Raw genomic sequence first — 16,545 nt, 5'->3', positions numbered from 1 at the left:
GTAGCTCAGGCTGGCCTAGACCTAGGGAGCTGAGGATGTCCTTGAACTACTGATCCTCTTGCCTCCGGTTCTAAAGCCTTGTGTCACCAGACCCTACTGCAGTCTACTCTTCATGTACTAGAGCCCTGTATTTTTGGAGGCCACACATGCTCCCACCAATCTGTCTTCTCAGATCCTAGAACGGTGGCTGACATATGGCTCGAGACTGATTGACAGAGAAACACAACTTTCACACCACATGCCGGGGTCTAGCCGTAGGTACACCCAGTACTCTGATCCCAGATACTTCCACCCACCTAGAAGTCACATATTTGGGGGAAGCAGGAAGTCTGAACACCTTCCCCCCACCCCATAGGACTCTTCACAGTCGTGAAAGTGGGACCAGTCTGCAAAAGCTAACACTGGCTGAACCTGAACCGGAGGGCTCTAACTGAACACAGCCCGTGAATCCTTAAGTATTTTGAAACGAGCAGCCACTCAAAAGCCTCAGCCTGCCGCATCAGGAAAGGGCAGTCATAACTGCTCCAGCTGGCCCTATCCTTGTGCAGAGGCCCAGACAACAGAGTATCTCTGAGGGGACAGGGAAACAGCACTACACTGTGACCTTCAGCAGCCTGAGTTCTCCCAATATTTTAGGGACTTTGACTCAGGCCAAACCACAGTTCCTGGCTAAGAGGATGAAAACAATTTCAGGAGTAGCCACTCTGATGAAGAGCTGGAGATTTTATTAAAAATAACTTTAACATGGGTATAAGCATGGCCTTAAGAGGCACACAGGGAACAAAGTAAGGCAATACCAAAGTGCAAGTCTATACTAAGGAGGGAGTTGCAATTGTCATCGTTTTAACTTAACCTTTGGTGGTTAAGTTACATCTCAAAAACTTGCTGAGGACCACCCACACTTCTCTCTATGGTTAAGTGAATTTATAGGGTGATTCCTTGGATGGAATTATAATCAGATAAAGTGAAATCAGATGCCTCTAGGGTTGTGCAAGGGTTGTAGAACATGTCCTTTGCCTGTAAACCGAGTTTCTGGTGAGATTACTAGAGAAACAATTGCTTTAGGCTGAGAAGGGTAAAAAAAGCCTTTAGTAACTATCAACTGTGCTGTGCAGAAATTCTTGCCCGGCCGCTGGCAAGGATTTTCTTTGCCTTTCGATCTTGACTCAGAAAAACGTAAAGAGACAAAACCGGGCTAGAACCTGGGAGCAAACCCTGCCCTGGGTACTTTGGTCTACCAACCAGCCGCCATATGGATCTACGCACCTCCGCGGCCCGTGCGATGGCGACAGAGGACACCTCTGCCCTGGCCCCGCATCTCCTCCTTTGCTGCTCTCATCTCGTCAAGCCCGCCCCATCCACTACTTCCTCCCGAGAGCACCATCTTTCCGGTAGGGCTCCTTGCTGATTGGCCGGCCGGGGAGTCGGCCGCTGGGGACTGCGCAGCGGCCGTGCTCGTCCCTGTCCGGTCCTTCGGCCTTGATCTTTTGGCTGCGAGTGCTCTATGGTGCTGGCCGCGACATGTGGCGCCTGACAGGTCTCCTGGGGCGAGGTAAGGGTCATCTACAAGGGGAGTTTCTACAGGCCATGGCCTCAGAACTGCAGGCTCCCCGGGAAGACAGCCATAGCGCCAGTGGGTGGAGTTAGATGCAGGGAAGGCGGAGCATAGGGAGCAAGGCTCTAGTCAAGGAGTCTGGAGCCCTTGGAATTTGAGACGTGGTAGGGCAAAGTGGGGAAGAAGGTGGAGCTTACATCCAAGGGGACGGGATAGAGTTCTAGAAGGGGAGGAGTTTATAAAAGAAAGCCAATGAAAAGAGGAGGAGTTTAGAGACACATGCTCAGCTTAGTGAGAATGTGTGTCTATAGATTTATGGTTCTAGAACAGAAGTTGCAATCCCAGCACTTGGGAGGCAGAGGCAGGCGGATCTCTGTGAGTTCGAGACCAGCCTGGTCTACAAGAGCTAGTTCCAGGATAGGCTCCAAAACCACAGAGAAACCCTGTCTCGAAAAACCAAAAAAAAAAAAAAAAAAAAAAAAAAAAAAAAAAAAAAAAAAAAAAAACAGAAGTTGCCACTCATTTGCAACTCTGTGAGAATTTTTTGAGAATAAACATACGCCATTCTGAGGGGTCTTGCTTTATGGGGTGGTGGAACCTTGGGATCCTTACTAGACTATAGATTTCTATCTGTATCCTGTAGTAGAGGGCCTGCCTAGAACGCTGGAGGTCCTGAGTTCCATTCCCAGCACCACAAAAACAAAACCAAACAAAAACACTGCGCAGACAGACGTCAGTGATTCCTGGGTTCCTGGGGTAATGCTCCCTCACAGGCTAGAAGGAAGATTGTTGAGGCCATCTTTATTTCAGCCCATCCCTGTTGGTGTGACTGATCCTCTTTGTTTCCACAGCTTTTCCCCGCGTGCTGGGACCTGGCTTCCGAGGGGTAACACCCAGGCCCACCAGTTCAGATGGGCCTCAGACATCCTCCACTGCCCCACCGCTCCCTAGGCCCAGCGTTGTTAGGTGAGAGTCTGACATTCATTCTGTCACATAGGGCCTCCTGCTCTCATTTTGTACAGAACTTAGTAGCCTCTAATTGTACCGTTTAGGTCAGGCTCCTGTGGTCCAAGGAGGAACAGAGACCCAAAGTGCTGTGGGTGGAAAGATGCCTTCCACTGGATGTCTGCTCACGTCTCCCCAAACACTCTGCGGGATGCCATCTCATGGGTAAGGCTTCCCCAGCCCTGTCCTGTACCTTCAGCATAGACAAGAATAATCTTGCATGGGAGAACATCCTAGCGTAGAAATAAGGGCAAGATCGTATCCACATGGTGAGGTCTGCAACCGTGAGCGTGGTTCCTGGAAACCTTGCCATCCCTCTAGCCTCAGCCATGCTTTTATTCTTCTGCATTCGATAGGCATTTGTTTAACACTTTTGAGCTAAGCACTAGGAACAGAGCAGAGAACAAGGAAGACATAATTCTTGCCTTTGTGGATAAGAAGTAGCTGATAGATAGCATGACTCACCAACAGGAACTGTTATGCACACATCATCTGGTTTAATATTTACAAAAATCTGGGTTGGAGAGATGGCTCAGTGGTTAAGAGCATTGCCTACTCTTCCAAAGGTCCTGAGTTCAATTCCCAGCAACCACATCGTGGCTCACAACCATCTGTAATGAGGTCTGGTGCCCTCTTCTGGCCTGCAGACATACACACAGGCAGAATATTGTATGCATAATAAAAAAAAAAATATTTACAAAAATCCTGCAAGGGAAATTTAACCTTCATCTCATACACAAGGACACTCAGGCTTTAGAATGTCAGTAGTATATCTAAAGTCACATGGCTTAAGTAGAAGAATCGGTTTTTGCTGGCCTGACATTCAAGCTGCACCGCGTGGTTGCTTCACCTGGTATATCTTGTAGAATCGCCTAATGCAGAGCCTCATGCATAATATTTGCTCGGTAAATATTTGTTGAACTGATCTCTAAGGTCAGGGATGCATCACAAACATTAGGTCTCCTAGGGCAGAGTCTTGGCCCACAGGCAGTGATGGACACATGCATATATCACTCTCGGATCTGCCACATCCCAACCTGGTACTTCATGCTTTGTACTGTAGGCAAGTGACTTGACACCTCTGAGCCTTGCTTTTGTTGTTTTGTTTGTTTGTTTGTTTGTTTGTTTTTCGAGGTAGTGTTTCTCTGTGTAGCCCTGGCTTTCTTGGAACTTGCTCTGTAGACCAGGCTGGTCTCAAACTCACAGAGATCCATCTGCCCGTGCCTCCTGAGTACTGGGATCAAAGGCGCGCACCACCCCCACCCGGCCACTTTTTTTTATAGACCTTTAATTTGGTGTCATCAGAGCTGAACATGGGATATCTCCATGACATAGACATGGCTGTCTGTGACACCTTTTCAAGCCTCCACTTGTATGTGTGTGCTCTTGTGGCTGGGTTGGGAACTCTTCCCCCCCCCCCCCCCCCCGCAGCATCTTTTTGCCTGCCTAGACCCTTTTATTCTGTCCCTTGCTGGCACATGCATTCAGCATGCCCTTTTTAGGCACCTACTCTCACTTCACACTGCCCTGGGCTCCAGGGATACCAGAATGTGCACGGTCCACGGGCCCTACCTCTACCATGCTTACAAACTAAAAGGGAGTGACAGACCCTAAGTGAATGATTGAAAAGAACTACAGAGCCACAAAGGACAGGCTCAAGTGCTGTGAAAGTACATGGCGTGGAGCTGCCCCTGTTAGTCAGGAAAGGCTCCCTGCAGATGATGATTGACAGGTGGGACTGTGTTCCTGACGTGCTGCTTTCTTTCCCAGGGCTCTCTGGCTGTGCTGGCCTTGCACCTGGCGAGGCAGATCCACTTCCATGCAGCCCTGATACCAGGACCCCAGCCAGCTGAACGCTGCTCTTGGCACAGTCCCCTCTACCGCTTCCTCTCCTCTTCCTGGTGGCACCCACGCTCCTGTGAGTTCTCCATCCTCAGGGGGCAACTAGGGCAGGTTGGGAGTTTCTCTGGGCCAGGAAGTATCTCTGGCCACACCTCAGGAAAAGAGCCATCAGCAGCTCCTTGCCTTTCCTATCTGGAGCCAGAGGGAGAGGAGTGTGGGGAAGTGGGCCACATTGGGCGTGGGCCGTGCCTGCCCCTCCGTGCCCCTCCGTGTCCTTCTATCACCTCCCAGAGAGGAAGCCCCCACACCTAGGATACGTTAGACCCCAGGTGTGGCTTCCTGCCCAATCTTCGACCAGTGCAGTTCAGTCCTGCAGTGACTATCAGTAACTGAAACTATTGAGTATGTATTTTGGATTGTGTACAGAAAGCATATAGCCACATGATTGAAGCTCTGGAGTCAGACTTGAAGAATTCTAACTTCCCAACTACTGCTTACTAACTACTCTGGTGTCCCTGAAGAAATCAGTTTTGGTCTCCCCATGCCTCAGTTTCCTTATCTGTAAAATGGGGTGATAATAAAGGGGATACCTTGGGAAGACCAAATGAGTTAATATGTGTCAGGGACTTAGCATTTGCGCCTAGCACGTAGTATGCACTTGGTCATCATCGGTTGGAATTTTAGTTCTTGTGTTAGCATTAAGCAGAAAGCTGGGTGCTAGGCTACAGTAGTGAATCAGGTAGGCACTCCCAGCCTCTGGGAGGATTCAAGCGATTTGTGCTCAGGGTGGGAGATCAGCATAAGTATGAATTTCAGTAGAGCAGTGGTTCTCAACCTCCCTAATGCTACAGCTCCTTAATACAGCGCCTCATGCTGTGGAGACCCCCAACCATAAAATTATTTTTATTGCTACTTTATAACTGTAATTTTGCTGCTGTTATGTGTCGTAATGTAAATATCTGTGTTTTCCAATGGTCTTAAGCGACCCACAGGGGTCATGACCCACAGGTTGAGAACACTGCTGTAGAGGAAGGCCGGCCAGAGGGTGGGAGAGGAACCATGGGAGGGAGGTGTCTCGGGAGTTTAACAGTTCTTCCTCAGGCCTCCCAAGCCTCAGGGAGGACTGACTGGCAAGTGTTCCAAGCTCCCAAAGATCAGACTCCTTTCTTACCTGACCTTCTTGCTGACTTCTCTCTAGCACTTCGGAGGCACGTTCTTCCCAGGCCTGACCACCCAGCTCCCACATACACTGGCCTCAGGGAACCAAGGCTGGGCCAGAAAGAACCCTCCGCTCAGTCCCAGTGCTGCCCTGCAGACAGCTCCCTGAGAACTGGCCTTCTGAATCTACCTGAAGAAGGTGCGACCTCACCTATACCTGTAGAGTGGGGAGGGGGTGGATGAACCTAACACCCACAGGAGGGGAGGGGCTGGTGGATGGACCTTTGTTGCACTGTACACCCAGATAAAGAGCTGTCATCCCCCTGAAGCCTCTTGCTTTCTGGGGTGACCGAGAGTTACTGATCATAGGGCAGACTGGAAGAGAAAGAAGGGAGAAGCCATACCTTTCTCCTCCCCCTGACACCTGGGTATTGGCCTTTTCCTTGCAGAGCTCAGTGACTTTGACTTCTTGCATGCCAGCGGGGACTTCACATCCCAAGCAGAGGCAACCGAGGCCTGCTCCCCTGGAGAAACAAATGTATGTTTCAAGTTTGGTACCCTGGATGCCCACTCCTCTCTTGGGGCTGGTGGAGAGCCAAGTGAACCATACCTTGATGCTGCCTTCTGTTTCTTCCCCAGGAACAAGACAAGTCCAAGACTCTTCCCCTAGAGGAGGCCGTGACTTCCATCCAGCAACTCTTTCAGCTCAGTGTTGCCATCGCTTTCAACTTCCTGGGTACCTGATTCCCCTCCTCAAGGCAGGAGGATAAGGAAATGGAAAGGGCATGGGTTGTGTAGAATACATTCAGAGTAGAGAGTGGCTTACACAAAAGAGGTTTATCTTCTCTGGGTAGGTAGACCGGATGCGGCGTGCTGGTTCAGTGGGGTCAAGGACCCATCCTGGTTGTTACATGTTCAGCTCTCATCTTGAGTTCGGTGTTAGTCATTCCCGGTCCTGCTTTCCTGTGTATATTCTTGGCCGCTGGGTGGAGAGGCGGTAAGCTAGAGGACCACTGCTTTCATTTAAGGAAAAGCCTAACCTTGCTCTTTATAGAGGTACGTAAGCCACAAAGTCGGCTTATGGCCGTCTGTTATAGAGGAGGCCATGTGATTCCTTGAGTAGTCAGTAGAAAATTTTAGAGGACACCCAGCATTCTCTACCATGCTTAGAAAAGAGCAGGCTCCTGCAGTTTGCAGCAGGCCCCAGTGCATAATGGGAAAGAACTCTTATCAAATCTGGGGACTCTATGTGACTTGGCTATGGTGACTTAACTCTTGTCTCAAATCATCTAAAGGGGAGCCTTGTATTCCCAGCAGCACCTGTTGGGACCTAGTAGCTGGGGACAGGGAGGAAGAGGCTGGGTCTCATTCAGAGCGTATTTACTGACTATTGCTAGCCCCTGCCCGGGAGATGTGGTTCTTTACTCTCATAGTGTTCACATGTGAATTGAAGGATAGTAGACAGTAAACTGGACAGGTACAGTGGCCCATGCCTTTAATCCCAGCAGTCGGGCGGTGGAGACAGGCAGATCTCTGAGTTCGGAGCCAGCCTGATCTATAGAGCAAGTTCCAGGACAGCCAGGGTTACACAGAGAAACCCTGACTCGAAAAACAAAAAAGAATGTCAGATGATAAATGTTATGAAGAAATTGAACAAGGGATTGTTTCTCTAACTTGGGCAAGGAACAGCCTTTCATGGAGAAATCTGCTGGAAGGGAGACCCTTGAGCTAAGCGTGGCTGACAGAGGCCAGGTTTGTTCCCATTTGGAGAATGAGATTTCCAGCAGAGAGAGAAACGAGAGTAAGGTGCTGTGACAGCATTGAGGTTTATTTGTTAAGGGACAAAAGAGAGGTGACTGTGGCCGGAACTTAGCCATCATAGGAAGGCAAGAAGGATGAAGTCAGAGAAGCAGCCAAGAGCCAGCTCAGGTAAGGTCTTCCGATCCCAGGAAGAGTAGGGATTGCCTACGTGACACAGGAAGGCACTGGAGCAGGAAGAAGGATGGTCATGTGATCTGACTTACTCTTCCAAAGGTCTGTGTGGCTATTTACAGACCAGCATAGATTGAGGGGGGCCGGAAGGGAGACGTGAGACCAGGCAGGAAGACTTGCTGAGAACTAGACAGGACGTGATGAGGGCTTGGCCATGGAGTAGAGGAATCCTGATGAGCTGGTGGTGTCTCCTGCCCCTCGTCTCCTTCCCAAGGACAGAGGACTCCGTGCACTCAGGACAGTAGATTTCCAGGAGGCAGGGAAGCGAGTGTAACTTTGCTTGCTGAATAGGGTGCAGCTTTTTCCTGGTTGGCTTTTTTTGTGATTTTGAGGGCAAGGCTCTTCTCAGAGCCCTCCTGCCCATTCCCCCATTCATATATTCATTTATTCAGCAAGTGCTGAGCCCTGTGGCAGTGCACAAAGGCAGCACAAGCTATAATCATATTTTGCATTTATGTAGAATTTTCATCCCATGCAAAATTACTTCTCCGTTCTTGTTCTGCCTGCCTCGAGGATTTTACAGTATAATTGAGGAGATGGGGCTTATTCTTTTGTACCAGCTGTGTCCATAGACAAAGGTTTGGTATATTAGGAAAGTGCTAAAAAGAGTTTAAGTCCCGAGTGTGGTCTGAAGGTTCTAGAGTAGAAACAATGGGAGGCTTGGTGATAGACGCAGAACCCAGGGTCTCAGGCAGGAGCCAGTTTCAGCAAAGATGAAAATTGACGAAGTTGAGTCCTGTCTGTAAATTTTCTGTTTCCTTAATGCCTGGGCAAAGCAAAGGGCCCTGACTTTGGAGATTGATGTCAGCCAGGTCTTGGCTGTCTTCTGCTGAGGCTCTTCCTTGCCATACAAGGCTAGCTGAGCAAGATCACCTGTGCGGTGCAGGTGTGCAATGAAAACCCTCTCCTAGCTGACATAAGCCCAGAATCTCGGGGATCTCTTGGCCTGTCGAGCGTCATGGGGAATGGGAATCAAGGCAGCTCCAGAGAACCCAGGGGCCAGCACTGATAGTGTCTCAAGGTTGCTGCTGTCAGAATATTTAAGAGTTCTTTTCTCTCATGAGAATCTTCTCCGCCTGATTAAGATTCACACTCCTGACAAAGTAGCATTGGTGGGGAAGAGCACAGGCATATGATTGACAGCCCAGGGGAGGGGTTGTTCCCGAAGGGCAACCAGAGCTCTTGGCCAGATAAGCAAGCACAGCCACCCCATCCCTGGCACCAGCCTCCAGCCCCCACCCCCATGTCTCTGGCACCAGTGAGCCAGCTGGAGAAGTAAGTGCTGCACAGCTGTATCCCACACAAGAAGAAAAGAGGGATTCTGGAAAGGGATGAGCAACCTGAGTGTCTGGTCGAGGATGTGGAAGGTCACGGTAGGAAATGTGTTTATGCTCCATTTCCTACAGGGACAGAGAACATGAAGGCAGGGCACCACACAGAAGCCTTCTCTTACTTCCAGAGAGCCGCAGACCGTGGCTACAGCAAAGCACAGTACAACGTGGGCTTGTGTCTGGAGCATGGCAGAGGCACCCCTAGGGACCTCGGCAAGGTACTGTCCCATCCCCAGACCCAGTGAGCTCAAAAACTGAGTAGTAAAGAGCAGGGGCTGATAGTTCAAAGTAAGCCCTCCTAAATTATAGACGTGTACTCCAAACTCAGGGAGGGCAGGCATTTTGCCTTTCTTTGCAACTGTCCTCTCAGAGCCTAGATTATACCTAGATAAATAGGTTAATTTTAAGATAGAAGGGTAGGTATGCAAGGGTGTCATGTGTAGAATGTTTTGTTGAGCTGTATGTGAAAGGAAAGGGGATAATCAACTTGATGTTCTTATGTCTACAGGACCTTAACAATGATATATCAGATCTATATCAACAGGGAAAGACATTCGTGGTATACTGCTATGTCTCTTTCTCCATATAAATGTATATTCATATATATATATATATATATATATATATAAAATGTATAGTTCTGGAGAGATGGCTCAGTGGTTAAGTGGACTAGCTGCTCTTTCAGAAGACCCAGGTTCAATTCCCAATACCCACATGGTGGCTCACAACCACCTGTAACTTTAGTTCTGGGGACTCTGACATTCTCTTTGGCCTCCACAGGCACTACACATGTGTGGTGCACAGATATACATGCAAGCAAAACACCTAAGCACACAAAAACATATATATAGTATACACATGTACACAAGCTTACATGTGTAAATATATACACAGTATGTGCAGCGTGTATAACATATCCATGAGGAAAACTTGGAAGCCTATACACTAAAATTTTAATAAAAAATGATCTTAATTGAGCAGGGTAACACACACTATAATCCATCACTGAGGCAGGAGGATTTCTCCACTTTTGAGGCCAATGTGGGCTGTATGGGTAGTAACAGACTGCAGGAACTCTATCTCAGACTTCCTCTCAAAAAGACAATTGGTCAAAAACACCAGCAAAAACTCCTGATGCTCCTTATGAGGCAGGATATCTTGGGCTTTTATGTTTGTGCTCTGGGTTTCTGTTTTTAATTTTGACTTAACAGCATTTATCGTTCTAACCTATAATGATTGTGTATTTATTTGAATGGCTTTTAAGATTTCATTCAAAGAAAGATGCCAATTACCTACATACTGATTATTTCTCCTGTTGCCCCAGGCTATCCTCTTTTACCACCTGGCCGCCATCCAGGGCCACAGCCTGGCTCAGTACCGCTATGCCCGGTGCCTGTTGCAAAGTTCAGCCTCTTTGTCAGACCCTGAGCGGCAGAAGGCAGTGTCTATGCTGAAGCAAGCTGCAGACTCTGGCTTGCGAGAGGTGAGTGCCATCGATGGGGTCTGTTCTGAGTGAGGTGTGCAGAGCCTGAAAGTGACTAACGTGCCCTTTTCCTCCCTCCCTGCCAGGCCCAAGCTTTCCTTGGGGTGCTCTTTACGAAGGAGCCACACCTGGATGAGCAGAGAGCCGTGAAATACCTTTGGCTCGCAGCCAGCAATGGGGTACGTGTGCTATCTCTGGTCCATACATGTTGGGGATCAAGTCTGATAAGAAAAGGAGTTTGGGAACTGGTTCTGGGCTCTGGGCTTATCATACGTTTTCCAGGAGCCTACGGCTAGCCACACCCTGGCTCCCACTGACCCACTGTGTGACCTTGGACAGGGCCACTGGGGTGCTGAGTTTGAAGGTGGGGACATTGCTCAGCCGAGATGGAAATACTTGCTCTCAGACATTGTGAATTGTGGCACAACCGAGCTCCTCCCCTCCAGCTACCCAGCCTGTCGCTACTCACCACGTATTGAGCTATCACTTCTTGATTCAGACTTTTAAACCAGCCTAATAATGCCCACTCTGCCTGCCGCTTCACAGGGTTGTTAGGTATATCCGACCAAGGTGACAGGCGTGCAAGCTCTCTGTGAGCTGTACCCATGATGTGTCCTTGCGGTGGCCTCGGGAAGTCAGACATATGAGAGGGAGATACTTGATTGTCAGATCTGGGTGTTGGCATTCAAGCGGCATAGCCCAGTTTGTTCCACAGGGAATTGGTTCCATGGGATGTTGATGAGGAATGCCAAGGGAATGGGCACTTGGATCTCAGGAGCCCTAAGTGAAAATAGTTGTTTTGCGTTTAGACAGTCTTCAGAGTAAAGAGCTCTTTATCACTGAAATGCCAAGGTGCTCTGTGGCTTGCTGGATCCCTGTTGTAGCTGGAAGGCTCAGAAGTCCTGGATTGGAGCAGGTGGTGTGCACAGTGTCATTTCCCTGCCTAGGACACTCCTGCTTCTCTTTGTTCTCTGACCAGCAGCTGATAACACTATCGCATCAGAATACTTAACCCCGGCCACTCTGTGCTACACAGTACCTGGAGTCTGACAAAGGAGGACAGCTAGCAGCCAGCAATTGCACTGTAACTCTTCTTCCTCGGAGGAGTGGGCCTGCTGTCCATATGCCGGGTACACCCTGGGCCTTCTGGCCTACTAGGGTTAGACCAGCATGCTAAAAGAGGGGGTACACAAAGGGATATATGTCCCCCACTATGGAGCACTGTGTTAGGACACAGCCCTTCCACTCTTCAACCTTTCAGAAACTGGGTTGGTCACTCGGGGCTTATTCTGCGTGGTGTTGCAGGAGTAGATAAAAGTGGTGCAGTTCCCCAAGGGGCAGCAGTGGGCCACGAGGGGAAGCCGGGTTCCACCACCCAAGGCCTCTGTGGGTCCCAGGCGGGTGGGAGATGGCGGGTGAGAGACCTCGGCTGGTTGGCGGGGCAGATGAGGTGGATAGACACCATAAAAGACGCCATACAGAGAAAGCGAATATAGTTTATTAGTTTATTTAGTGAGTTAGGGAAGGGAAGGGGAGAGCAAGAGTGAGAGGTGGCGCATGCTCGTAGAATTTACTGAAGGAGAAGAGGCCTCAGCTACCTCTTCCGAACAAAGCCAGGGCAGAGGAACCCAGGCTAGAAGCAGAAGGAAGATCTGCTTGTCTCTTAAAGGGACAGGACAGACCATTACATTAGGGTTTAGGTCTTAGATATGACTGTTGCTTTGTTCTGCCCTAGCCTGCTACTCCAAATCTACTGTATTTCTTACCAACTTTGGCCTTTATGTCACATAAGTGGGAACAGAGCATGTAGCAGAAACTTGTGGCACATAAAGGAGCAATGGGACCATGGTTGAGAGTCTGTAGAATTTTGAGAGCTTAAATATGCTAAGAGCTGTCTCGTAAGGGAGGAGAACTCAGCGGTGTGAGAAGCTGGAGGGCGTGTCATGCTAGTTGCACTGACCTGAGCACTTTCCGTGCAGCGGAGCCTAAGTCTGTAGTGCTTCTGTTACCCCGTCCCATAGCCGAGGACTGAAGTACCTAGGTTGGAAGCCAGGAAGGCTAGCCATGCACGCCAGGCTCCTGGTGCCTACTTGTCTCACAGAGGAGTGTCATGTCAGTGTGGAGGCAGAGCCCAGGGCAAGGCAAGGGGCAGACCATGAGGAAGACATGGCTTGTGCTGTGGTTTCTATTCTGCAGTCCTCTCAGGGAGTCAGGAAGGCGGGCCTGGCTTTGGGAAATCTCTGTACACTGGCCTGTCAGCAGGCCGAAGCTTGGCTCCCGGGGTCCTTCCCATCTAGGGCCGAGCCCTTCTGCAGTCTTCTCTTAGCCAGTCTCAGCAAGAGAAGCCTTCACACTGGTGGGGTGGAGTCTCCCTAGGCAGGGGACCTAACTCCTTAGGCAAGCACTGGGCCTCTAGTATTTCATGGTTGAGGAGCTTGGCTTGTGGCAGACTGATGGATGAAGGCTCAGCATCCCTGCCTGACTCCATCTCACTCCTGGCTAGGCATTCCTGTTCTTCAGTTTGTCTGTCTTCTCCTTTAGGACTCCCAGAGCAGGTTCCACTTGGGAGTCTGTTACGAGAGGGGCCTTGGTGTTCAGAGGAATGTGGTTGAGGCTGTGAAGTGTTACCAGCTGTCAGCAGCTGTGGGGAATGAACCCGCCCAAGAGAGGCTTCGGACCCTCTTCAGCGTAAAGGCAGCAGGTAATGCAAGCCAAGGCCTGGTTCCTTCCAAGCTGAGTGCCTGGTGACAACAAAGGGTGGTAGCCCCAGTGGTAGCTAGCAGCCTGACTTTCAGTCCTCATATTTTATTTATATATACATATATTCAGCCCCACCCACCGATGCAGGGTTTCTCTGTGTAGCCTTGACTATCCTGTAACTTTTTTTTTTTTTTTTTGGATTTTTTTTTTGAGACAGGGTTTCTCCATAGCTTTTGATTCCTGTCCTGGAACTAGCTCTTGTAGACCAGGCTGGCCTCGAACTCACAGAGATCCGCCTGCCTCTGCCTCCCAAGTGCTGAGATTAAAGGCGTGCACCACCACTGCCCGGCTGCAGCCTGATTTTCAGAGTGAGGTAAACTTGTGTTTTGAACTCTGCTGTCATTGAACTGGGACTCTGACCTTGATTTCTTCTCTGACAATCAGAAACACAGTAGAATTAAGCCCTTAGCTTGTTGTAAGCACTACATTTTAGTAAAATAATAAGCTAGCACAGCCAGTCCTGGTGGTGCATGCTGGGAAGCACAACATCTGGGATGCTGACACATACATTCTCAGGCTGGCTTGGGTACCATAGCAAGACAATGCCTTTAAAAATAAAGCATAACAGAGCCGGGCGGTGGTGGCGCAGAGCCGGGCGGTGGTGGCGCACGCCTTTAATCCCAGCACTCGGGAGGCAGAGGCAGGCGGATCTCTGTGAGTTCGAGACCAGCCTGGTCTACAAGAGGTAGTTCCAGGACAGGCTCCAAAACCACAGAGAAACCCTGTCTCGAAAAACCAAAATAAATAAATAAATAAAGCATAACATAGTCTAGCTCACAGTAAGTGTTCAATAAACCAGTAAATGATGGTTCCTGCCATGATTTTTTGGGGAGAGCCAATGTCTCGAGGCTGACTGAAACACCTTTCTAGGACTATGAGAGCCCCACTGAGTCACTGAGGCTGAACCCCATTAGCAATGCCAGAGGAGCCAGGTCCTTTAAGAAGTTTCTGCCCTGCCGGGCGTGGCGCATGGCTTTAATACCAACACTTGAGGCAGAGGCAGCTGTATCTCTGAGATTGAGACCAGTATAGTCTACATAGAGAGTTCTAGGACTGTGTAGGGAGACCCCATCTTAAACAAAGATCCTGCTAGAACTGCAGGAATAAACATTGCTGTCTTCTCTTTGTAGCCCCAGGGCCCAGCAACCCGGCCATGACAGGACTGAAGTCTTTCTCCAGTCCCTCCCTCTGTAGCCTGAACACCTTGTTGGCAGGTGCCTCAGGCCTCCCTCATGCCTCAAGCACTGGGAACCTTGGCCTCCTCTGCAGAAGTGGCCATCTTGGAGCCAGCCGTGGAGCCCCCAGCAGGGCCATACCATCCTTGGAAAGAAGTCTCGTGAGACTGGGTTTCGGCTAAGGTGAGATAAAATACAGCCCTGGCTAGGAAAAGGGTGGACTGGAGGTTGGATGGCCGCAGAAATTGGGTGTTAGTACCCTTCCTAGAGTAGCAATTCCAGTTCGTGCTCAGGTGCCCACGTATTTGAAGTGCAAGGCTAATCAGTGACTTTGTCCTTTTTTCCACTTGGTCGCCTCCTAAATAGCACCAAAAATATTCATTCAATGACCCCAGAGACTTCATTTGCCACTTTTGCCTTTGTTTTTGAGCAAATAACTGACCTTCTCTGTCCCTGTGCCTGTTTCCCTACTCGTAGACCATATCGTAGTTTCCAACAATCCTTGATTTGTGCATGCCCCTGGTAGTTGACAAGATTTTACATGGCATGCAAATTAAGATGCTTTACTTCAGAAATATGTTTAATAGATAGTGCCAAATATAATGGACAGATTGACCGATAACTCTTTTGCACTTATGTACAAAGCTAAAGGGTAGTGACTTAAAGCATCCTGTCCAATGGAGCGCAGATTCAAAAGGTGACGAAGTATGGGGGAGTTCTCATGAGTGGCTGAACTTGGAAAATCCTGAGTGTCACCAGCATTCTCGCCTTGTTCATCCCTGATGGACTCTTGATCGTTTTCATCGTCGGTGTGGAAGGGAGAGGTTGCCTGAATGCTTACATGTGTCTGTTTCAATTTTCTTCAGACCTCCCTGCCTGAGAGCTCTCAGAGATATCACAACTTGAATCCCAAAGAAGAGGCCAGTTAGCTCCTCACCTCCCTGGCAGCCTCCAGTGCCTTCCCAGCACCATAAAGAAGAGGAATGCCTGTGAAGTCCTAGGTTCTGGCTCCACCACTGACCTAGCTGTGCCACCTGGAAGCAGTGACCCAATTTTCCAACATTATTTTCTCAAAACTAGCCCAAGGACAGTAGCATGAGCCCTCCTGCCTCAACAGACTGAGGTGCAGCCATTTCTCTGCATAAAGGACCTTAGTCCTTGTTAGGGTTCCGAAGGCAGAGTGATGCCCACGGTTCTATGACCTAGAGTCACCAGGCCACCAGGCATGGTGTGAGTACCTTTAATCCCAGCACTTAGGAGACTGTGGCAGGGGGATCTCTGTGAGTTCATGGCCAGCCTGTTCTACAAAGCGAGTTACAGGACAGCCAAGGCTACATAGGGAAACCCTGTCTCACAACAAAAACAAAACAGAGATCCCGGTGAGGATCAAAGCTGACATCATGACTCCAGCTCAGACTTCTGGTCTACCAGTTCACACTCTAGTGTTATTTGCAAACATTATCATCACCCGGCAGGTGTGGGGGTATCAGGAGAGATTAGACACCTGGAGTCTTGGAGTCAGAGAATTGAGAGCATGAGTCCGTTTTGGAAAAGGTCGGGTAGGATTATGCAAGTGTTTAATAAAACAGATGGTGGGTTATCTCCTCTCTCTTGCCCTTGAGTGTGTGGGGGAGAGCCAGGGAGATGGGCAGGGGGAGCTGAAAGCTGAGGCTCCATCCTCATCTCTAAACTCTCCATTAACCAATTTAAAGGGACTTAAAAGCTCTCCAAGAGAGAGACTTAGAAAAAAAAAATGACTTCTGAGTCAACGCTAATGACTCCAATTACTGAATTTGTGAATAGCTGTTCTCTGGCTTCTGGAAATTAGCCCAAGTTCAATAGCAGAAACGTGGCTGTGGGTAGGGGGTGGGAGGAACTGAGGACCAGCACGTCCCTCCACCCCGAGACTGTTTCCTTTGAACAGAATGATCAGTTCAAAGATGGGAGGGTTTGGGGGGAGGATAGCTGTGCACACTTTCTTCAGCTGCCCACCCCTCCTTCTCCTAACTCCTGTATGGTCTTAGCTATGCTGTTCTAGCACCTTCCTGAAGCCCCAGTGCCTCCCCTGCTCCCTGCTTCCTTCCCAGATTTGCCGTGTACACCATCCTGACCCCTGTTGGATACCTTGTATGATGCCTCCCACAGACATAGGCACCTGGTCATGTCCTGGCACTTAGAACAGTGTCCTAAGCAAGGTGAAGGCTCTATGTTCAGAGTTGAAGCCCTGCAGTACACTAACCAATG

General features: G+C 49.4%; 1 protein-coding gene across 1 annotated transcript; it reads left to right on the top strand.

Moving 5' to 3' along the window:
• Positions 1-1,397: 1,397 nt before the first annotated feature.
• Dele1 (DAP3 binding cell death enhancer 1) lies at positions 1,398-16,545 on the top strand. Its single transcript, XM_057789187.1, has 13 exons — positions 1,398-1,552; positions 2,407-2,521; positions 2,608-2,725; positions 4,331-4,478; positions 5,601-5,759; positions 6,010-6,098; positions 6,200-6,296; positions 8,959-9,101; positions 10,208-10,366; positions 10,453-10,545; positions 12,908-13,067; positions 14,257-14,484; positions 15,168-16,545. The coding sequence occupies exons 1-12, from the start codon at positions 1,522-1,524 to the stop codon at positions 14,481-14,483; spliced, it is 1,539 nt and encodes a 512-aa protein (XP_057645170.1). The 5' UTR covers positions 1,398-1,521; the 3' UTR covers position 14,484; positions 15,168-16,545.

Source organism: Chionomys nivalis, chromosome 14 (assembly GCF_950005125.1).
Source record: "Chionomys nivalis chromosome 14, mChiNiv1.1, whole genome shotgun sequence".
NCBI lineage: Eukaryota > Metazoa > Chordata > Mammalia > Rodentia > Cricetidae > Chionomys > Chionomys nivalis.
This window is presented reverse-complemented; position numbering and strand designations above follow the sequence as displayed.